The following is a 25,340-nucleotide window of genomic DNA, read 5'->3' as shown; positions in this document are numbered from 1 at the left end:
CTGAGAGAGAACCTAGTGTGTTAACCCGGCAAAGAGAATGACTGTGGGGGTGGAGCTAGAGGGGGAGCTATATGGACAGCTTTGCTGTGTGCTCTCTTTGCTACTTCCTGTAGGGAATGAGAATATCCCACAAGTAAAGGATGAATCCGTGGACTGGATACACCTTGCAAGAGAAAAATATATAATTTATGCTTACCAGATAACTGTTGGGAAATACAACATCTGACCATCAGGAGGAGACACAGACACCCCAGCCAAAGGTGCCTTAACAAAGGACTGCACGTCTGGAAGCTCAGCCAGTCTCTTGTGCAATAAAACCGACAGGGCCGAAATTTGTCCCCTCAGGGAACTAGCAGAAAGGCCCTTCTCCAGCCCATCATGGAGAAAAGATAAGATCCTAGCAACCTTAACTCTGTGCCAGGAAAAACCACGCTCTTCACACCAGAATAAATAGGTCCTCCACACCTTGTGGTAGATATGCCGAGTAACTGGTTTACAAGCTTCAATAAGAGTATCACTGACACACTCAGAGAAACCTCTTTTGGCTAAGACTAAGTGTTCAATTTCCCCGCAATCAGCCTCAGAGAATCTAGATTTTGATGAACAAATGGACCTTGTATCAGCAGGTCTCTGCGACAAGGTAACTTCCACTGAGGAGATGAGGACATCCCCACTAGAACCGCGAACCACGTCCTTCGCGGCAACGATGGAGCAATCAGGATTACTGATATCCGCTGCTGCTTGATGCGGGCCACCACTCAACGAAGAAGCGGTAATGGAGGAAAAAGATATATGAGTTTGAACCTCAGGGCACTGCTAGTGCATCTATTAGATCGGCTTGGGGATCCATCGACCTCGACCCGTACATGGGTAGCTTGGTATTGAGACGGGACTCCATGAGCTCTATCTCCGGCGTCCCCCACTTGCTGCATATCTCTGCAAACACCTCGGGATGAAGAGACCATTACCCTGGATGGAAGGATTGCCTGCTGAGAAAATTCGACTCCCAGTTGTCCACACCCGGAATGTGGGCCTCCACCCACTCCAGAATCTGAGATACCTCCATCATCGCCAAGGAACTTCTCATTCCCTCCTGATGGTTGATGTAAGCCACAGAGGTTATATTGTCTGATTGGAATCTGATAAACTGGGACAAACCCAGAAGTGGCCAAGTTTTCAATTCCTTAAAAATTGCCAGTAGTTCCAAAATATTGATCGGGAGGGAGGACTCCTCCTGAGTCCACAACCCCAGTGCCTTCCTAGCACCCCAAACAGCGCAAGTTCTTCATCCTACATCTAAAATCTGGTTCCTCCGCAATAGTAGGCTTAGAGGCAGCCAATTCAGACCCAGAAAGTTCACACTGGATGATGACCCCCTGTGAAGGATAGCAATATTTGACCTTTTGCTTGCACTTAGCAGGGCGAGGTAAAGCACTAATAGCCGCAGACACCGCCGTTTGTAACTGTGCAGTGACGTCTGGAGGTAAAAGGCCTCCTCCAGATGAAGAATCAAGAGTGCTATGGGAAACTGCATGTGTATTAGGAGATGAAAGCAAGGTGCACACCTCACGAGACGGGACCCCTCAGAGGTGGAAGGTTCAGTGGTATCAAACATGTTAACCTTTTTTGACATAATCACTTTTTCTAGGCATGTAGAACATAATTGAGATGGCGGGTATACCTCGGCCTCCTCACAATAAAAACAGACATTAGTCTTAGGTATAGAGGGAGTACCCTCTAAAACGTCAGAGTCCTCCATAGCTATGGGCTATGTCCTAATATAACAATAGCGAACGTTATATAAAAAACGGCACCTTTATACCCCCAATGGCTGAGGAACTCACCACCTCCTATGACCCAGGCACACAGAGAAAACTGCTTCTCTCCGATAACCAGCGCGGTCAGAGAGTAGGAAGTGAAGCTACGACCACAGGAAAATAGATAAAAGGGACATAATACTCATATGCTAAATCACTTGAAACTGATGCAGTATAGCTGTAAAAAGCTGACAGGAAAATATCACCTGAGAATCTCTATGAAAAAAGGAAGATATTTTACCTCACAATCTCCTCAGCTCAGCAGAGTAAGTTTTGCGTAAAAAATTATACTCAGCTGCTGCCCAGCTGCAGGTAAAAAAAAAATAATGAAGAAATGAACAGCAGCCAATCAGCATCAACAGTGCTGAGGTCATGAACTCTTTTACTGTGATCTCTTGGTCCTCGCTTACCCCACTAGATTCATATAAGGGGATAGATATGGTGTCCATGTTTTTAACTAAGTGGACCACAGGAGATAAAGTAGATTATAGTAGTATATCAATTTATTATAAAGTATAATTGGTCTCCCCAAACAACATTAGAGGCCCCTCTTGGACCTCACTTATTGCTTACGAATTATATATGGGGATACAATGTAATTTCTATATAAAAAATTAAGTGGATATAGTATAGTAAATCACCTTAGGCCTAAGCACAAATATTAAAACAGCTTATAAGAGGATGTCTAGTATCTCTGGTGCACTGAATACTTTAACTTGAACTAAACTGAGCCTGTAATCAGACAATAATATGCCATCTGATATAAAATAAGACTAAACATTAGGTTTAAAGTTTCTTCAATCCAGTAACTAAACTCTGAAAGACCTAAACCTGATCCTTTACTCCCATCTAGTGGAGAAAATTAGTATAAGCATCAAATATCTATAATTATCAATTTTTCTTTGTTCTCATGCTATCTTGATTTGAAAAAGCAGTACTGTAAGCTTTAGAGCCGGACCATTTTTTATTCAGCACCTGGGTAGCACTTGCTGATTTGTGGCTAAATGTAGCAAACCTATCAGCAAGCTCTACCAAGGTGCTGAACTAAAAATGGACCGGATCCTAACCTTTTATTACTGCTTTTGCAAATCAAGATAACAAGAGAACAAAGAAAAATTGATAATAGGAGTAAATTAGAAAGTTGCTTACAAATGCATGCTCTATCTGAATCATGAAAGAAAAAATGTGGGGTTAGTATCCCTTTAAAAAATACCTCCTATTAGTTTTAAAAGGTTTTAACATAAAGGAACATTTTATTAATCTTTGTTTCAAAATGATTTACTTTTTTCATGCATGTTTTTTCCTTAATAAACCAACGTTTTCTTGTTAGGCCTGCAGATACTTGCCCTCTCCACCAATAGAGTTAGGGAAGTTAAACCAATGAAAATCAGAAGTAATTCAATAGGTTAAAAAGTACTCTTTAATAATGATAAACAGAATGTCACTTTAAAGCTTATAAAGCTACAAGATATGTACATATCAGTAATAGGCATATGCATTTGGAGGTTTCTTACTTAGCTGGGAGGCAAATGTATAAAAGGATTAAACTATCTATTGATCTTTATACATTTGCCTCCCATCCAAGTAATTCAATGTACTGTTATTTGTATGTAACCATCCCATATTTTGCATTTTAATATAATTTCAGTATTACTGATTAGACCTGTTCATTCTGAGGTTTTGGAAAGCTCCAAATGCATATGCCTATTACTGATATGTATATGTTTTTATTAAAAAGGACACAAATAGGACTGTTTTATTTCTATATATATATATTATATTTAAATGTTTCTATGCTATGCTGATCCAGGTGTTGAACAACAAGTAATAGCTGAGGCCTTTGTTGGCTGAAAAGGAAACTTTGATTTGCACCCGTAATTGTGTTTTCAGCGCCTCAATAAGAGCCCAATTTTTACTGTGGGACGAAAAGTTCTCGGCAATCCCAATTCATTTTCAAGAGACTTTTTAACACCTTTTCACATGACCAGTTTTGACTTTTCAAGTTTAACACCTCAAGACACTTGATAAAGCGCCAGAACGGCATTTTGCACATGTTTGTAAGTATTGCAAGACTACTTGAAAATAGTCTATTATATTGAAACATGCAAGATGCTCTGAAATGGCCACATGAGACATTTTAACTAGAATTATTGGTAACCTAGTGGCCCCTTCTTATTATAAATCTCAAAGATGGTTGGCAAGGAAACCGGGTTTTTATAAATGCAGAACCACTCGATGCAAAAACATAATTTATGTAAGAACTTACCTGATGAATTCATTTCTTTCATATTAGCAAGAGTCCATGAGCTAGTGACGTATGGGATATACATTGCTACCAGGAGGGGCAAAGTTTCCCAAACCTCAAAATGCCTATAAATACACCCCCCACCACACCCACAATTCAGTTTAACGAATAGCCAAGAAGTGGGGTGATAAGAAAGGAGCGAAAGCATCAACAAGGAATTGGAATAATTGTGCTTTATACAAAAAAATCATAACCACCACAAAAAGGGTGGGCCTCATGGACTCTTGCCAATATGAAAGAAATTAATTTATCAGCTAAGTTCTTACATAAATTATGTTTTCTTTCATGTAATTGGCAAGAGTCCATGAGCTAGTGACGTATGGGATAGCAAATACCCAAAATGTGGAACTCCATGCAAGAGTCACTAGAGAGGGAGGGATAAAAATAAAGACAGCCAATTCCGCTGAAAAAAGAATCCACAACCCAAATCAAAAAGTTTTAATCTTATAATGAAAAAAACTGAAATTATAAGCAGAAGAATCAAACTGAAACAGCTGCCTGAAGAACTTTTCTACCAAAAAACTGCTTCTGAAGAAGAAAAAAACATAATTTATGCTTACCTGATAAATTCCTTTCTCCTGTAGTGTAGTCAGTCCACGGGTCATCCATTACTTATGGGATTATATCTCCTCCCTAACAGGAAGTGCAAGAGGATCACCCAAGCAGAGCTGCTATATAGCTCCTCCCCTCTACGTCATACCCAGTCATTCGACCAAAACCAAACGAGAAAGGAGAAACTATAGGGTGCAGTGGTGACTGGAGTTTAATTTAAAATTTAGACCTGCCGTAAAAACAGGGCGGGCCGTGGACTGACTACACTACAGGAGAAAGGAATTTATCAGGTAAGCATAAATTATGTTTTCTCCTGTTAAGTGTAGTCAGTCCACGGGTCATCCATTACTTATGGGATACCAATACCAAAGCTAAAAGTACACGGATGACGGGAGGGACAGGCAGGACCTTTACACGGAAGGAACCACTGCCTGAAGAACCTTTCTCCCAAAAACAGCCTCCGAAGAAGCAAAAGTGTCAAATTTGTAAAATTTGGAAAAGGTGTGAAGTGAAGACCAAGTTGCAGCCTTGCAAATCTGTTCAACAGAGGCCTCATTTTTAAAGGCCCAAGTGGAAGCCACAGCTCTGGTAGAATGAGCTGTAATTCTTTCAGGAGGCTGCTGTCCAGCAGTCTCATAGGCTAAACGTATTATGCTACGAAGCCAAAAAGAGAGAGAGGTAGCCGAAGCCTTTTGACCTCTCCTCTGTCCCGAATAAACGACAAACAGGGAAGAAGTTTGTCGAAAATCTTTAGTTGCCTGTAAATAGAATTTCAGGGCCCGGACAACGTCCAGATTGTGCAGAAGTCGTTCCTTCTTTGAGGAAGGATTAGGGCACAATGAAGGAACAACAATCTCTTGATTGATATTCTTGTTAGTGACTACCTTAGGTAAGAACCCAGGTTTAGTACGCAGAACTACCTTGTCTGAATGAAAAATCAGATAAGGGGAATCACAATGTAAGGCTGATAACTCAGAGACTCTTCGAGCCGAGGAAATAGCCATTAGGAACAGAACTTTCCAAGATAACAGCTTGATATCAATGGAATGAAGGGGTTCAAACGGAACACCCTGTAAAACGTTAAGAACTAAGTTTAAGCTCCATGGCGGAGCAACAGTTTTAAACACAGGCTTAATCCTGGCCAAAGCCTGACAAAAAGCCTGAACGTCTGGAACTTCTGACAGACGCTTGTGCAAAAGAATGGACAGAGCTGAGATCTGTCCCTTTAACGAACTAGCAGATAAACCCTTTTCTAAGCCTTCTTGTAGAAAAGACAATATCCTAGGAATCCTGACCTTACTCCATGAGTAACTCTTGGATTCGCACCAATGTAAGTATTTACGCCATATTTTATGGTAAATTTTCCTGGTAACAGGTTTCCTAGCCTGTATTAAGGTATCAATCACTGACTCCAAGAATCCACGCTTTGATAGAATCAAGCGTTCAATCTCCAAGCAGTCAGCCTCAGAGAAATTAGATTTGGATGTTTGAAAGGACCCTGAACCAGAAGGTCCTGTCTCAGAGGCAGAGACCATGGTGGACAGGACGACATGTCCACTAGATCTGCATACCAGGTCCTGCGTGGCCACGCAGGCGCTATTAGAATCACCGATGTTCTCTCCTGTTTGATCCTGGCAATCAGACGAGGAAGTATCGGGAAGGGTGGAAACACATAAGCCATGTTGAAGACCCAGGGTGCTGTCAGAGCATCTATCAGAACCGCTTCCGGGTCCCTGGATCTTAAACCGTAACAAGGAAGCTTGGCGTTCTGGCGAGACGCCATGAGATCCAGATCTGGTTTGCCCCAACGCCGAAGCAGTTGTGCAAATACCTCCGGGTGAAGTTCCCACTCCCCCGGATGAAAAGTCTGGCGACTTAGGAAATCCGCCTCCCAGTTCTCCACGCCTGGGATGTGGATCGCTGACAGGTGGCAAGAGTGAGACTCTGCCCAGCGAATTATCTTTGAGACTTCCATCATCGCTAGGGAACTCCTTGTCCCTCCCTGATGGTTGATGTAAGCCACAGTCGTGATGTTGTCCGACTGGAACCTGATGAACCTCAGAGTTGCTAGCTGAGGCCAAGCCAGAAGAGCATTGAGAACTGCTCTCAATTCCAGAATGTTTATTGGAAGGAGACTCTCCTCCTGAGTCCATGATCCCTGAGCCTTCAGGGAATTCCAGACAGCACCCCAACCTAGTAGGCTGGCGTCTGTTGTTACAATTGTCCAGTCTGGCCTGCTGAAGGGCATCCACAGATGTGGCTGAGAAAGCCACCATAGAAGAGAATCTCTGGTCTCTTGATCCAGATTCAGCATAGGGGTCAAATCTTAGTAATCCCCATTCCACTGACTTAGCATGCACAATTGTAGTGGTCTGAGATGCAGGCGTGCAAAAGGTACTATGTCCATTGCCGCTACCATTAAGCCGATTACCTCCATGCATTGAGCCACTGACGGGTGTTGAATGGAATGAAGGACACGGCAAGCATTTAGAAGTTTTGTTAACCTGTCTTCTGTCAGGTAAATTTTCATATCTACAGAATCTATAAGAGTCCCCAAGAAGGGAACTCTTGTGAGTGGCAACAGAGAACTCTTTTCTACGTTCACCTTCCACCCATGCGACCTTAGAAATGCCAGAACCAACTCTGTATGAGACTTGGCAGTCTGGAAACTTGACGCTTGTATCAGAATGTTGTCTAGGTACGGAGCTACCGAAATTCCTCGCGGTCTTAGTACCGCCAGAAGAGAGCCCAGAACCTTTGTAAAGATTCTTGGAGCCGTGGCTAACCCGAAGGGAAGAGCTACAAATTGGTAATGCCTGTCTAGGAAGGCAAACCTTAGGTACCGATAATGATCCTTGTGAATCGGTATGTGAAGGTAGGCATCCTTTAAATCCACTGTGGTCATGTATTGACCCCTTTGGATCATAGGTAAGATTGTCCGAATAGTTTCCATTTTGAACGATGGAACTCTTAGGAACATGTTTAGGATCTTTAAGTCCAAAATTGGTCTGAAGGTTCCCTCTTTTTTGGGAACCACAAACAGATTTGAGTAAAACCCTTGTCCGTGTTCCGACCGCGGAACTGGATGGATCACTCCCATTAGTAAAAGGTCTTGTACACAGCGTAGAAACGCTTCTCTCTTTAGCTGGTTTGCTGACAGCCTTGAAATATGAAATCTCCCTTTTGGAGGAGAAGCTTTGAAGTCCAGAAGATATCCCTGAGATATGATCTCTAACGCCCAGGGATCCTGGACATCTCTTGCCCAAGCCTGGGCGAAGAGAGAAAGTCTGCCCCCCACTAGATCCGTTTCCGGATCGGGGGCCCTCACTTCATGCTGTCTTAGGGGCAGCAGCAGGTTTTCTGGCCTGCTTGCCCTTGTTCCAGGACTGGTTAGGTTTCCAGCCCTGTCTGTAGCGAGCAACAGTTCCTTCCTGCTTTGGAGCTGAGGAAGTTGATGCTGCTCCTGCCTTGAAGTTACGAAAGGCACGAAAATTAGACTGTCTAGCCCTTGGTTTGGCTCTGTCTTGAGGCAGGGCATGACCCTTACCTCCAGTAATGTCAGCGATAATTTCTTTCAAACCGGGCCCGAACAATGTCTGCCCTTTGAAAGGTATGTTAAGCAATTTAGATTTAGAGGTCACATCGGCTGACCAAGATTTAAGCCACAGCGCTCTGCGCGCTTGAATGGCGAATCCTGAATTCTTAGCCGTAAGTTTAATTAAGTGTACTACGGCATCGGAAATAAATGAATTGGCTAGCTTAAGTACTCTAAGCTTGTCTGTAATCTCATCCAATGTAACTGAGTTAATGGTCTCTTCCAGAGACTCAAACCAGAATGCCGCCGCAGCCGTGACAGGCGCAATGCATGCAAGGGGTTGTAATATAAAACCTTGTTGAACAAACATTTTCTTAAAGTAACCCTCTAACTTTTTATCCATTGGATCTGAAAAAGCACAGCTATCCTCCACCGGGATAGTGGTGCGTTTAGCCAGAGTAGAAACTGCTCCTTCCACCTTAGGGACCGTCTGCCATAAGTCCCGTGTGGTGGCGTCTATTGGAAACATTTTTCTAAATATAGGAGGGGGAGAAAAGGGCACACCAGGTCTATCCCACTCCTTGTTAATAATTTCTGTAAGCCTTTTAGGAATAGGAAAAACATCAGTACACGTCGGTACCGCAAAATATTTATCCAGCCTACACATTTTCTCTGGAATTGCAACCGTGTTACAATCATTCAGAGCCGCTAATACCTCCCCTAGCAATACACGGAGGTTCTCAAGCTTAAATTTAAAATTTGAAATGTCTGAGTCCAGTTTACTTGGATCAGATCCGTCACCCACAGAATGAAGCTCTCCGTCCTCATGTTCTGCATATTGTGACGCAGTATCAGACATGGCTCTAATATTATCAGCGCACTCTGTTCTCACCCCAGAGTGGTCGCGTTTACCCCTAATTTCTGGCAATTTAGATAATACTTCAGTCATAACATTAGCCATGTCTTGCAAAGTGATTTGTATGGGCCGCCCTGATGTACTTGGCGCCACAATATCATGCACCTCCCGAGCGGGAGATGAAGGTACTGACACGTGAGGAGAGTTAGTCGGCATAACTTCCCCCTCGTTGTCTGGTGAAATTTTCTTTACATGTACACTTTTATTTAAAGTAGCATCAATGCAATTAGTACACAAATTTCTATTGGGCTCCACATTGGCCTTTAAACATATTGCACAAAGAGTTTCCTCTGTGTCAGACATGTTTAACAGACTAGCAATGAAACTAGCAAGCTTGGAAAATAATTTTGAAATAAATTTACAAGCAATATAAAAAACGTTACTGTGCCTTTAAAAAACACCAATAAACTGTCACAGTTGAATTACAATGAACCAAATTTGTTATAGCAACCAAATTTTCACAATAAATGCAATAAGTTAGCAAAGGATTGCACCCACCAGCAAATGGATGATTAACCCCTTAATACCCAAAAAACAGATAACAGATATAAAACGTTTTATCACAGTCAAAAGCACAGTCTCACAGGTCTGCTGTGAGTGATTACCTCCCTCAAAACTAGTTTTGGAGACCCCTGGGCTCTGTAGAGACGTCCTGGATCATGGAGGAAGGAATAGGAAGACTGTGAGTGAACTCTTACTGCGCAAGAAAGCGCCAAAATAGGCCCCTCCCACTCATATTATAACAGTGGGGAAGCTCAGTAAACTGAATTTGTTCATAAATAAACGACAGCCATGTGGAAAAATAATGCCCAAAATTTTTTATCACCAAGTACCTCAGAGAAAAACGATTAACATGCCAGAAAAACGTTTTAAAATAAAATTATGAAATGATACTAATAAGCCTGCTGCTAGTTGCTTTCACTGCAGTGGGGGCTCAAATATAAGTTAAATGTATACAATATTTTCTAAGTGAAGTTCCATTCCCCAGAAATACCTCAGTGTAACATACATACATATCAGCCTGATACCAGTCGCTACTACTGCATTTAAGGCTGCACTTACATTATATGGGTATTAGCAGTATTTTCTTAGTCAATTCCATTCCTAGAAAATAATATACTGCAACATACCTCCTTGCAGGTGAACCCTGCCCGCTGTCCCCTGTTCTGAAGTTACCTCACTCCTCAGAATGGCCGAGAACAGCAAATGGATCTTAGTTACGACCGCTAAGATCATACATAAACTCAGGTAGATTCTTCTTCTTATGCTGCCTGAGAAAAAACAACACACTCCGGTGCTGTTTAAAATAAACTTTTGATTGAAGATATAAAAACTAATTTTAATAACCACAGTCCTCTCACACGTCCTATCTATTAGTTAGGTGCAAGAGAATGACTGGGTATGACGTAGAGGGGAGGAGCTATATAGCAGCTCTGCTTGGGTGATCCTCTTGCACTTCCTGTTAGGGAGGAGATATAATCCCATAAGTAATGGATGACCCGTGGACTGACTACACTTAACAGGAGAAACATCAAAATAGTAGAATTTAGTAAATGTATGCAAAGAAGACCAAGTTGCTGCTTTGCAAATCTGATCTTAAAAGCCCAGGAAGTAGAAACTGACCTAGTAGAATGAGCCGTAATCCTCTGAGGCGGGGATTTACTCGACTCCACATAAGCATGATGAATCAAAAGTTTTAACCAAGAAGCCAAAGAAATAGCAGAAGCTTTCTGACCTTTCTTAGGACCAGAAAAGATAACAAATAGACTAGAAGTCTTTCTGAAATCTTTAGTAGCTTCAACATAATATTTCAAAGCTCTTACCACATCCAAAGAATTCTTAGGAGTAGGACACAACGAAGGGAAAACAATTTCTCTACTAATGTTGGTGGAATTCACAACCTTAGGTAGAAATTTAAATAAAGTCCGCAAAACCGCCTTATCCTGATGAAAAATCAGAAAAGGAGACACAAGAAAGAGCAGATAATTCAGAAACTCTTCTAGCAGAAGAGATAGCCAAAATAAACAATACTTTCCAAGAAAGTAACTTAATATCCAGAGAATGCATAGGCTCAAACGGAGGAGCCTGTAAAGCTCTCAAAACCAAATTAAGACTCCAAGGAGGAGAGATTGACTTAATGACAGGCTTGATACGAACCAAACCCTGTACAAAACAACGAATGTCAGGAAGATTAGCAATTTTTCTGTGAAACAGAACAGAAAGCGCAGAGATTTGTCCTTTCAAGGAACTTGCAGACAAACCCTTATCCAAACCATCCTGAAGAAACTGTAAAATTCTAGGAATTCTAAAAGAATGCCAAGAGAACTTATGAGAGGAACACCATGACATGTAAGTCTTCCAAACTCGGTAATAAATCTTTCTAGACACAGGTTTACGGGCCTGCAACATAGTATTGATCACTGAGTCAGAGAAACCTCTATGACTAAGCACTAAGCGTTCAATCTCCATACCTTCAAATTTAATGATTTGAGATCCTGATGGAAAAACCGACCTTGATATAGAAGGTCTGACCTTAACAGAAGTGGCCAAGGTTGGCAACTGGACATCTGAACAAGATCTGCATACCAAAACCTGTGTGGCCATGCTGGAGCCACCAGCAGTACAAACGAACGTTCCATTATGATTTTGGAAATCACTCTTGGAAGAAGAACTAGAGGCGGAAAGATATAAGCAGGTTGATAATTCCAAGGAAGTGACAACGCATCCACTGCTTCCGCCTGAGGATCCCTGGATCTGGTCAGATACCTGGGAAGTTTCCTGTTTAGATGAGAAGCCATCAGATCTATTTCTGGAAGCCCCCATATATAAACAATCTGAAGAAACACATCTGGGTGAAGAGACCATTCTCCCGGATGTAAAGTCTGGCGACTGAGATAATCCGCTTACCAATTGTCTATACCTGGGATATGAACCGCAGAGATTAGACAGGAGCTGGATTCCGCCCATGCAAGTATCCGAGATACTTCTTTCATAGCCTGAGGACTGTGAGTCCCACCTTGATGATTGACATATGCCACGGTCGTGACATTGTCTGTCTTAAAACAAATAAACGATTCTCTCTTCAGAAAAGGCCAGAACTGAAGAGCTCTGAAAATCGCACGAAGTTCCAAAATATTGATTGGTAATCTCGCCTCTTGAGATTTCCAAACCCCCTGCGCTTTCAGAGATCCCCAGACAGCTCCCCAACCTGAAAGACTTGCATCTGTTGAAATCACAGTCCAGGTTGGACGAAGAAAAGAGGCCCCTTGAACTAAAGGCTGGTGATTTAACCACCACGTCAGAGAGTTTTGAACATTGGGATTTAAGGATATTAATTGTGATATCTTTGTATAATCCCAGCACCATTGATTCAGCATGCAAAGCTGAAGTGGTCTCATGTGAAAACGAGCAAAGGGGATCGCGTCCGATGCTGCAGGCATGAGACCTAAAACTTCCATGCACATAGCTACTGAAGGGAATGATTGAGACTGAAGGTTCCGACAAGCTGAAACTAATTTCAGACGTCTTTTGTCTGTTAGAAACAAAGTCATGGATACTGAATCTATTTGGAATCCTAAAAAGGTTACCCTTGTCTGAGGAATCAAGGAACTTTTTGGTAAATTGATCCTCCAACCATGTTCTTGAAGAAACAACACAAGTTGATTCGTGTGAGATTCTGCAGAATGTAAAGACTGAGCAAGTACCAAGATATCGTCCAAATAAGGAAACACCGCAATACCCCACTCTTTGATTACAGAGAGAAGGGCACCGAGAACCTTTGAGAAGATCTTTGGAGCTGTTGCTAGGCCAAAAGGAAGAGCAACACATTGGTAATGCTTGTCTAGAAAAGAGAATCTCAGGAACTGATAGTGATCTGGATGAATTGGAATATGAAGATAAGCATCCTGTAAATCTATTGTGGACATATAATGCCCTTGCAGAACAAAAGGCAGAATAGTCCTTATAGTCACCATCTTGAATGTTGGTATTTTTACATAACGATTCAAAATTTTTAGATCCAGAACTGGTCTGAAAGAATTCTCTTTCTTTGGTACAATGAACAGATTTGAATAAAACCCCAGTCCCCGTTCCAGATATGGAACTGGCACAATTACCCCAGAAGACTCCAGGTCTGAAACACACTTCGGGAAAGCCTGAGCCTTTACTGGGTTCACTGGAATGCGTGAGAGAAAGAACCTTCTCACAGGCGGTCTTACCTTGAAACCTATTCTGTACCCTTGAGAAACAATGTTCTGAATCCAATGATTTTGGACTGAATTGATCCAAACATCTTTGAAAAATCGTAACCTGCCCCCTAACCAGCTGTGCTGGAATGAGGGCCGCACCTTCATGCGGACTTGGGGGCTGGTTTTGATTTTCTAAAAGGCTTGGATTTATTCCAGACTCGAGAAGGCTTCCAATTGGAAGCCGTTCCTTTAGGGGAAGGGTCAGGCTTCTGTTCCTTATTCTGACGAAAGGAACGAAAACGGTTAGCAGCCCTAAATTTACCCTTAGATTTTTTATCCTGAGGCAAAAAAGCTCCCTTCCCCCGAGTGACAGTTGAAATTATAGAATCCAACTGAGAACTAAATAATTTATTACCTTGGAAAGAAAGAGATAGCAACGTTGACTTAGAAGTCATATCTGCATTCCAAGATTTGAGCCATAAAGCTCTTCTAGCTAAAATAGTTAAAGACATATACCTGACATCAATTCTAATGATATCAAAAATGGCATTACAAATGAAATTATTAGCATGTTGAAGAAGCTTAACAATGCTATACACATTATGATCTGGTACTTGTTGCGCTAAAGCCTCCAACCAAAAAGTTGAAGCTATAGCAACATCAGCCAAAGAAATAGCAGGCCTAAGAAGATTACCTGAACATAAATAAGCCTTCCTTAGAAAGGATTCAAGCTTCCTATCTAAAGGATCATTAAAAGAAGTACTATCTGCCGTAGGAATAGTAGTACGTTTAGCAAGAGTAGAGATAGCCCCATCAACTTTGGGGATTTTTTTCCCAAAACTCCAATCTATCAGCCGGCAAAGGGTACAGTCTCTTAAACCTTAAAGAAGGAGTAAATGAAGTACCCAAACTATTCCATTCTCTAGAAATTACATCTGAAATAGCATCAGGAACTGGAAAAACCTCTGGAATAACTATATGAGGTTAAAAAATGAATTTAAACATTTACTGGTTTTAATATCAAGAGGACTAGACTCCTCCATATCTAATGCAATCAACACCTCTTTAAGTAAAGAACGAATAAACTCCATCTTAAATAAATATGAAGATTTGTCAGTGTCAATATCTGAGGCAGAATCTTCTGAACCAGATAGATCCTCATCAGAGATAGATAAATCAGAATGTTGGCGGTCATTTAAAAATTCATCTAATTTATGAGAAGTTTTAAAAGACCTTTTACGTTTATTAGAAGGTGGTATAACAGACAGGGCCTTCTGAATAGAATTAGAAACAAATTCTCTTACATTAACAGGAATATCCTGAACATTAGATGTTGAAGGAACAACAACAGGTAATGGACTACTACTAATGGAAATATTGTCTGCTTCTGAAAGTTTATCATGACAACTAACACAAACTACAGCCGGAGGAACAGTTACCACAAGTTTACAACAAATGCACTTAGCTTTGGTAGAACCGACATCAGGCAGCAGCTTTCCACAAGTAGATTCTGATACAGGGTCAGATTGCGACATCTTGCAATATGTAATAGAAAAAACAACATATAAAGCAAAATGATCAAATTCCTTAAATGACAGTTTCAGGAATGGGAAAAAATGCAAACAGAATAAGCCTCTGGAAACCAGAATCAAAAAGAAACAAAGACTTAAATAATGTCAAAAAAACTGGCGCCAAGTATGACGCCCACAATTGACAAATGTTTTGGCGCCAAAAACGTCTGCAACAAACACAAGCGTCATAGATGACGCAACTACGTGAAAACTCTCTGCATCAACTACGGCGCCGGAAATGACGTAATTAAAGGGACAGTCAAGTCCAAAAAAAACTTTCATGTTTTAAATAGGGCATGCAATTTTAAACAACTTCCCAATTAACTTTTTTCACCAATTTTGCTTTGTTCTCTTGGTATTCTTAGTTGAAAGCTAAAACTAGGAGGTTCATATGCTAATTTCTTAGACCTTGAAGACTGCCTCTAATCTGAATACATTTTGACCACTAGAGGGCATTAGTTCACATGTTTTATATAGATAACATTGAGCTCATGCACGTAAAGTGACCTAGGACTGAGCACTGATTGGCTAAACTGCATGTCTGTCAAAAGAACTGAAATAAGGGGGCAGTCAGCAGAAGCTTAGATACAAGATAATTACAGAGGTAAAACGTGTATTATTATAACTGTGTTGGTTATGCAAAACTGGGGAATGGGTAATAAAGGGATTATCTTTCTTTTTAAACAACAAAAATTCTGGTGTTGACTGTCCCTTTAACGCCAACAAACGTAATTTTCGCGCCAAAAATGACGCAATAAATTCTAGCATTTTTTGCACCCGCTAGCCTAACAGCCCGCAATTTAGAAAGAAAAAGTCAATTTGAAAAATTTTCAGGAAAGGAAAATATTTATTCATATGCATTTCCCAAAAATGAAACTGACAGTCTGTAAGAAGGAAATATACTGATTAACCTGAATCATGGCAAATATAAGTATAAAACATATATTTAGAACTTTACATATAAAGTGCCAAACCATAGCTGAGAGTGTCATAAATAAAATAAGACATACTTACCAAAAGACACTCATCTACATATAGTAGATAGCCAAACCAGTACTGAAACGAGAATCAGCAGAGGTAATGGAATATAAGAGCATATCGCCGATCTGAAAAGGGAGGTAGGAGAAGAATCTCTACGACCGATAACAGAGAACCTATGAAATAGATCCCCGATAGGATGACCATAGCATTCAATAGGCAATACTCCCTTCACATCCCTCTGTAATTCACTGCACTCTGAGAGGAAAACCGGGCTTCAGCATGCTGCGAAGCGCATATCAACGTAGAAATCTAGCACAAACTTACTTCACCACCTCCATAGGAGGCAAAGTTTGTAAAAACTGAATTGTGGGTGTGGTGGGGGTGTATTTATAGACATTTTGAGGTTTGGGAAACTTTGCCCCTCCTGGTAGGAATGTATATCCCATACGTCACTAGCTCATGGACTCTTGCTAATTACATGAAAGAAACATATTCCTATGTAGTGGAAGGTGATACTTTTGTATGTAATACAAAAAATAAATATAAGTTTAAATATAGATTGAGCTGTAAATCAACCCATATAGTACAGCTTCTTACATGTAAGGGGTGCTATACCCAACACGTGGGAAAAAACTACTAGACGGGTGAAGGACAGGGCTCTTGAGCGCATTAGAGGTATAGAAAATCCTGATGTATTTACCCTTGTTGCATCACATTTTAAAGAGAAACATGGAGGGGATTTCTCGCTTGCACAAATTCAGAGAAAACAGAATTTATGTTTACCTGATAAATTACTTTCTCCAACGGTGTGTCCGGTCCACGGCGTCATCCTTACTTGTGGGATATTCTCTTCCCCAACAGGAAATGGCAAAGAGCCCAGCAAAGCTGGTCACATGATCCCTCCTAGGCTCCGCCTACCCCAGTCATTCGACCGACGTTAAGGAGGAATATTTGCATAGGAGAAACCATATGAAACCGTGGTGACTGTAGTTAAAGAAAATAAATTATCAGACCTGATTAAAAAACCAGGGCGGGCCGTGGACCGGACACACCGTTGGAGAAAGTAATTTATCAGGTAAACATAAATTCTGTTTTCTCCAACATAGGTGTGTCCGGTCCACGGCGTCATCCTTACTTGTGGGAACCAATACCAAAGCTTTAGGACACGGATGATGGGAGGGAGCAAATCAGGTCACCTAGATGGAAGGCACCACGGCTTGCAAAACCTTTCTCCCAAAAATAGCCTCAGAAGAAGCAAAAGTATCAAACTTGTAAAATTTGGTAAAAGTGTGCAGTGAAGACCAAGTCGCTGCCCTACATATCTGATCAACAGAAGCCTCGTTCTTGAAGGCCCATGTGGAAGCCACAGCCCTAGTGGAATGAGCTGTGATTCTTTCGGGAGGCTGCCGTCCGGCAGTCTCGTAAGCCAATCTGATGATGCTTTTAATCCAAAAAGAGAGAGAGGTAGAAGTTGCTTTTTGACCTCTCCTTTTACCGGAATAAACAACAAACAAGGAAGATGTTTGTCTAAAATCCTTTGTAGCATCTAAATAGAATTTTAGAGCGCGAACAACATCCAAATTGTGCAACAAACGTTCCTTCTTCGAAACTGGTTTCGGACACAGAGAAGGTACGATAATCTCCTGGTTAATGTTTTTGTTAGAAACAACTTTTGGAAGAAAACCAGGTTTAGTACGTAAAACCACCTTATCTGCATGGAACACCAGATAAGGAGGAGAACACTGCAGAGCAGATAATTCTGAAACTCTTCTAGCAGAAGAAAATGCAACCAAAAACAAAACTTTCCAAGATAATAACTTAATATCAACGGAATGTAAGGGTTCAAACGGAACCCCCTGAAGAACTGAAAGAACTAAGTTGAGACTCCAAGGAGGAGTCAAAGGTTTGTAAACAGGCTTGATTCTAACCAGAGCCTGAACAAAGGCTTGAACATCTGGCACAGCTGCCAGCTTTTTGTGAAGTAACACAGACAAGGCAGAAATCTGTCCCTTCAGGGAACTTGCAGATAATCCTTTTTCCAATCCTTCTTGAAGGAAGGATAGAATCTTAGGAATCTTAACCTTGTCCCAAGGGAATCCTTTAGATTCACACCAACAGATATATTTTTTCCAAATTTTGTGGTAAATCTTTCTAGTTACAGGCTTTCTGGCCTGAACAAGAGTATCGATAACAGAATCTGAGAACCCTCGCTTCGATAAGATCAAGCGTTCAATCTCCAAGCAGTCAGCTGGAGATTGAACAAGAAGGTCTCGTCTCAAAGGTAGCTTCCATGGTGGAGCCGATGACATATTCACCAGATCTGCATACCAAGTCCTGCGTGGCCACGCAGGAGCTATCAAGATCACCGACGCCCTTTCCTGATTGATCCTGGCTACCAGCCTGGGGATGAGAGGAAACGGCGGGAATACATAAGCTAGTTTGAAGGTCCAAGGTGCTACTAGTGCATCCACTAGAGCCGCCTTGGGATCCCTGGATCTGGACCCGTAGCAAGGAACTTTGAAGTTCTGACGAGAGGCCATCAGATCCATGTCTGGAATGCCCCACAGTTGAGTGACTTGGGCAAAGATTTCCGGATGGAGTTCCCACTCCCCCGGATGCAATGTCTGACGACTCAGAAAATCCGCTTCCCAATTTTCCACTCCTGGGATGTGGATAGCAGACAGGTGGCAGGAGTGAGACTCCGCCCATAGAATGATTTTGGTCACTTCTTCCATCGCCAGGGAACTCCTTGTTCCCCCCTGATGGTTGATGTACGCAACAGTTGTCATGTTGTCTGATTGAAACCGTATGAACTTGGCCCTCGCTAGCTGAGGCCAAGCCTTGAGAGCATTGAATATCGCTCTCAGTTCCAGAATATTTATCGGTAGAAGAGATTCTTCCCGAGACCAAAGACCCTGAGCTTTCAGGGATCCCCAGACCGCGCCCCAGCCCATCAGACTGGCGTCGGTCGTGACAATGACCCACTCTGGTCTGCGGAAGGTCATCCCTTGTGACAGGTTGTCCAGGGACAGCCACCAACGGAGTGAGTCTCTGGTCCTCTGATTTACTTGTATCCTCGGAGACAAGTTTGTATAGTCCCCATTCCACTGACTGAGCATGCACAGTTGTAATGGTCTTAGATGAATGCGCGCAAAAGGAACTATGTCCATTGCCGCTACCATCAAACCTATCACTTCCATGCACTGCGCTATGGAAGGAAGAGGAACGGAATGAAGTATCCGACAAGAGTCTAGAAGTTTTGTTTTTCTGGCCTCTGTCAGAAAAATCCTCATTTCTAAGGAGTCTATTATTGTCCCCAAGAAGGGAACCCTTGTTGACGGAGATAGAGAACTCTTTTCCACGTTCACTTTCCATCCGTGAGATCTGAGAAAGGCCAGGACAATGTCCGTGTGAGCCTTTGCTTGAGGAAGGGACGACGCTTGAATCAGAATGTCGTCCAAGTAAGGTACTACAGCAATGCCCCTTGGTCTTAGCACAGCTAGAAGGGACCCTAGTACCTTTGTGAAAATCCTTGGAGCAGTGGCTAATCCGAAAGGAAGCGCCACGAACTGGTAATGCTTGTCCAGGAATGCGAACCTTAGGAACCGATGATGTTCCTTGTGGATAGGAATATGTAGATACGCATCCTTTAAATCCACCGTGGTCATGAATTGACCTTCCTGGATGGAAGGAAGAATTGTTCGAATGGTTTCCATTTTGAACGATGGAACCTTGAGAAACTTGTTTAAGATCTTGAGATCTAAGATTGGTCTGAACGTTCCCTCTTTTTTGGGAACTATGAACAGATTGGAGTAGAACCCCATCCCTTGTTCTCCTAATGGAACAGGATGAATCACTCCCATTTTTAACAGGTCTTCTACACAACGTAAGAATGCCTGTCTTTTTATGTGGTCTGAAGACAACTGAGACCTGTGGAACCTCCCCCTTGGGGGAAGCCCCTTGTATTCCAGAAGATAACCTTGGGAGACTATTTCTAGCGCCCAAGGATCCAGAACATCTCTTGCCCAAGCCCGAGCGAAGAGAGAGAGTCTGCCCCCCACCAGATCCGGTCCCGGATCGGGGGCCAACATTTCATGCTGTCTTGGTAGCAGTGGCAGGTTTCTTGGCCTGCTTTCCCTTGTTCCAGCCTTGCATTGGTCTCCAAGCTGGCTTGGCTTGAGAAGTATTACCCTCTTGCTTAGAGGACGTAGCACTTTGGGCTGGTCCGTTTCTACGAAAGGGACGAAAATTAGGTTTATTTTTGGCCTTGAAAGGCCGATCCTGAGGAAGGGCATGGCCCTTACCCCCAGTGATATCAGAGATAATCTCTTTCAAGTCAGGGCCAAACAGCGTTTTCCCCTTGAAAGGAATGTTAAGTAGCTTGTTCTTGGAAGACGCATCAGCTGACCAAGATTTCAACCAAAGCGCTCTGCGCGCCACAATAGCAAACCCAGAATTCTTAGCCGCTAACCTAGCCAATTGCAAAGTGGCGTCTAGGGTGAAAGAATTAGCCAATTTGAGAGCATTGATTCTGTCCATAATCTCCTCATAAGGAGGAGAATCACTATCGACCGCCTTTACCAGCTCATCGAACCAGAAACACGCGGCTGTAGTGACAGGGACAATGCATGAAATTGGTTGTAGAAGGTAACCCTGCTGAACAAACATCTTTTTAAGTAAACCTTCTAATTTTTTATCCATAGGATCTTTGAAAGCACAACTATCTTCTATGGGTATAGTGGTGCGTTTGTTTAAAGTGGAAACCGCTCCCTCGACCTTGGGGACTGTCTGCCATAAGTCCTTTCTGGGGTCGACCATAGGAAACAATTTTTTAAATATGGGGGGAGGGACGAAAGGAATACCGGGCCTTTCCCATTCTTTATTTACAATGTCCGCCACCCGCTTGGGTATAGGAAAAGCTTCTGGGAGCCCCGGGACCTCTAGGAACTTGTCCATTTTACATAGTTTCTCTGGGATGACCAACTTGTCACAATCATCCAGAGTGGATAATACCTCCTTAAGCAGAATGCGGAGATGTTCCAACTTAAATTTAAACGTAATCACATCAGGTTCAGCTTGTTGAGAAATGTTCCCTGAATCAGTAATTTCTCCCTCAGACAAAACCTCCCTGGCCCCATCAGACTGGTTTAGGGGCCCTTCAGAACCATTATTATCAGCGTCGTCATGCTCTTCAGTATCTAAAACAGAGCAGTCGCGCTTACGCTGATAAGTGTGCATTTTGGCTAAAATGTTTTTGACAGAATTATCCATTACAGCCGTTAATTGTTGCATAGTAAGGAGTATTGGCGCGCTAGATGTACTAGGGGCCTCCTGAGTGGGCAAGACTCGTGTAGACGAAGGAGGGAATGATGCAGTACCATGCTTACTCCCCTCACTTGAGGAATCATCTTGGGCATCATTGTCATTGTCACATAAATCACATTTATTTAAATGAGAAGGAACTCTGGCTTCCCCACATTCAGAACACAGTCTATCTGGTAGTTCAGACATGTTAAACAGGCATAAACTTGATAACAAAGTACAAAAAACGTTTTAAAATAAAACCGTTACTGTCACTTTAAATTTTAAACTGAACACACTTTATTACTGCAATTGCGAAAAAATATGAAGGAATTGCTCAAAATTCACCAAAATTTCACCACAGTGTCTTAAAGCCTTAAAAGTATTGCACCCCAAATTTGGAAGCTTTAACCCTTAAAATAACGGAACCGGAGCCGTTTTTAACTTTAACCCCTTTACAGTCCCTGGTGTCTGCTTTGCTGAGACCCAACCAAGCCCAAAGGGGAATACGATACCAAATGACGCCTTCAGAAAGTCTTTTCTATGTATCAGAGCTCCTCACACATGCGACTGCATGTCATGCCTCTCAAAAACAAGTGCGCAACACCGGCGCGAAAATGAGGCTCTGCCTATGATTTGTGAAAGCCCCTAAAGAGAAAGGTGTCTAAAAAAGTGCCTGCCGATATAAACTTATCAAAATACCCAGATTAAATTATTCCTCAAGGCTAAATATGTGTTAATAATGAATCGATTTAGCCCAGAAAAAGTCTACAGTCTTAATAAGCCCTTGTGAAGCCCTTATTTACAATCTTAATAAACATGGCTTACCGGATCCCATAGGGAAAATGACAGCTTCCAGCATTACATCGTCTTGTTAGAATGTGTCATACCTCAAGCAGCAAGAGACTGCTCACTGTTCCCCCAACTGAAGTTAATTCCTCTCAACAGTCCTGTGTGGAACAGCCATGGATTTTAGTAACGGTTGCTAAAATCATTTTCCTCATACAAACAGAAATCTTCATCTCTTTTCTGTTTCTGAGTAAATAGTACATACCAGCACTATTTTAAAATAACAAACTCTTGATTGAATAATAAAAACTACAGTTAAACACTAAAAAACTCTAAGCCATCTCCGTGGAGATGTTGCCTGTACAACGGCAAAGAGAATGACTGGGGTAGGCGGAGCCTAGGAGGGATCATGTGACCAGCTTTGCTGGGCTCTTTGCCATTTCCTGTTGGGGAAGAGAATATCCCACAAGTAAGGATGACGCCGTGGACCGGACACACCTATGTTGGAGAAATACAATTTCAAATAATTTTAAATAACTTTAAAATTAATTGCCATATTAAACCCTAATGGCAACAATATCATTATACCATTAAGCCTATAAACAAATTGTAAGCCCATGAGAATATAAAGTGCTTTGCCAAACAAAATCTATATGCATAAATACCTTCTATAATTGAACAAACAGATTCACATCTGCCATAACATTTATGTGGAACATAATTGAGCAGGCGGGTATACCGTGGCCTCCTCATAATATAGACAGGCATTAGCTTTAGGTAAAGAGAGAGTGCCCTCTAACGTATCGGAGTCCTCCATAGCTTGCGCTTATAAAAAGGACTAAAGACAAAGATAAATGGCACCTTTATACCCCCAATGGCTGGGGCAATCACCACCTCCTATGACCCAGCCCCAAGAAAGAAACCACTTCGTTTCCAGACACTGCCCGGTCAGGAAGAAGATAATCACTGTTACCACAACCGGTCACATGGTGCGCCATGCAGGATCTCCCCTGCACCACTAAAAGCACGCCAAGCCTAACTGGCAGTGCAGCGCTCCAAAGTGAAAGTAAAACCTGTACGTTCCAACACCTGCCTAAGCCACATCTCACATATGTCACCGCATAAACACGATATAAAAAATATGTAATTCATCCCTCCAGTTCAATAATCCCCTTCCGGAGCATTAACCCTTGATTCCATTGAGATAAAAGGAGTCACACTGTGACCCTGTCTTCTTGCGTTATCAAATGTATAAAAATGAAACGATCTTACCGGAATCTAAGCCATGGAACAGAAACACAGCCTCTCAAGTTTGACAGTCTTGTAGCATTGCTCCTGACATGGACTTGAGTGATAGGAGGAGGCAGTGAAACTCGTCAACACCGATTGCTTAGGAGCTGTTAATACGAGACCGAATGGGTTCCCAGAAAGACTCTCCCTGCATCTCCAGACTCTAACATTCGCCAATGCTCTCACTGAGAGGCTGACAAGACTACTTAAAACTCCAGTCCCATTTCGAAGAGTACTACCATTCATAAGGAACTACTCCGTATCTTCTGACACTTCTCTGCCAACCTCCTGTGACAAAAGGCAAAGAATGACTGTGGGATGAGGGGAGTGGGGGAGGTATTTAAGCCTTTGGCGGGGGTGTCCTTGCCTCCTCCTTGTGGCCAGGTTCAGTATTCCCACAAGAAATAAATGAAGCCGTGGACTCTCCTAATATTAAGATGGAAAAGGCTTTTTCGGGACCTTTTCTACTGAAAAGGCATTCGCAGCTCCAGGCTTCTAACACACAGATCCATTTTCGTTTGTGATCATTTGGAAAACACACCGACCAATTTAGCAGACAAGGAGAAAAAAAATTTCAGAGGCAAATCGCAGATGTGTTGTGATCGACCCCTCAGTTAGCTTACAATCATAAGTGTGGGCATCTTGTCAAAACGAGTTATCACTTTTCCCTGAAATAAAAAGTCAAATAACTGAAAAAATGTATAATTGAACGATTTAATAATCTAATTATACTCACACTTTCTCTTATTTGTGAGTCCAAAAGATAGTTGTAAGGACAGAAAACGATATCAGCCTCCTTCATTAATTCACGTGCAGCAAAATAAGCACATGCACGAAGTCTTTTGCCCAATCCTACAATCTCTTCAATATCCCAAGCCTGGTCAATTCCTAGTCTGAACTGTAGCACATTCTGTTCACTCATTTTTTGGGTGCCGTGATAGTAGCGACATGTAATTCCCTATTTAAAAATAAATAAAATATTAAATTAGAGGGAAACACAGGCATACAAATATACACAGGTTTATAGCAATCTTTTTGAAATGAATTACTCTTTGTTGAAAAAGTAAACCAACGTAGCCTTGTTTGAGATTCGTATGAGCTCAGGAGTGTGTGTTCAGCACTGTATGGCAGCAATGTTTGTAGCAATGTAGAACATTGCTACAAACATTGTTGAAAATACTGCTACCATTGTCCAAAAATCATACGCACACTCTTGAGCACCTATGGGCTTACCTAGGTTTACTCTTCAACAAAGAATTACCAAAAAATTAAGCAAAATTGATAACAGAAGAATACTAGTTTTTTGTTCTCTAACTGCTTGTTCTGATTGACTCAAGAAAGTTTAATTTTGACTAGTTTTCGTTTAAGTTATTTTTCAATAGGTAACAAAAGACATGATTTAAAGACTGGTTTATTCTATACTGTTAGTGGCCCCAAACATGTATAAAGTGTTAGAATGTGAAAGTGAGTATGAAATGCACAGGGACAGGACAAGCCAAAAATACATTACTAAAATCAAGAACAAAAAAGTGTAATTTTGGTCATCATATGACCCCTTAAAACCATATTCTATTTTTTAAGATTCCTGCATAGTATACACATAAAGGGCATGATTACAAGTGGAACGCAATTTTTACAGGCGCACGTTAAATAATCATTACGAGCTTGTTTTAGATCTCTGGTTAATGAAAAAGTGCCTTTACATTGCGATCTATGGGGACTGTGTTTTTAATTGAAATATATATGTATATGCCTATATACTGTACATATATATTTATGTTAATATGTGTATATACACATATAAACGCAAATACACAAATATATATGTATGTATTCATATAAACTTTGCTACCCAACTTAACCCCTGCGCTAGGTTCTTTGCCGTGACTATAGGCATGAGAACAAGGCTTCCATTGGAGCCTACAAAGTGAGAGGTTGCATTCGCATTGCGCTTTAAAAATCACGAAAACATTCTATTCGTAATCTAGGCCAAAACTTGCACACAACACAATCTATATTATAATCAGGTTTGTAACGCGTCCGTCGGTGTCGCCAGTTGAGCAAGTCAGCCAAAAGAATGTTGGCTGTGCGTGCAG

At 41.7% G+C, this 25,340-nt stretch overlaps 1 protein-coding gene across 1 annotated transcript in view; it reads right to left on the bottom strand.

Annotated features, from left to right (window-relative positions):
- The window catches only part of BRIP1 (BRCA1 interacting helicase 1), a 1,071,924-nt gene that overhangs the window by 747,017 nt on the left and 299,567 nt on the right, over positions 1-25,340 (bottom strand). Inside the window, exon 8 of the mRNA XM_053707344.1 lies at positions 23,981-24,202. Within this exon, the coding sequence (XP_053563319.1) occupies positions 23,981-24,202 (222 nt within the window). The remainder of the gene's footprint in view (positions 1-23,980; positions 24,203-25,340) is intronic.

The sequence above is a fragment of the Bombina bombina genome, chromosome 3, assembly GCF_027579735.1.
Source record: "Bombina bombina isolate aBomBom1 chromosome 3, aBomBom1.pri, whole genome shotgun sequence".
Classification (NCBI taxonomy): domain Eukaryota; kingdom Metazoa; phylum Chordata; class Amphibia; order Anura; family Bombinatoridae; genus Bombina; species Bombina bombina.
This window is presented reverse-complemented; position numbering and strand designations above follow the sequence as displayed.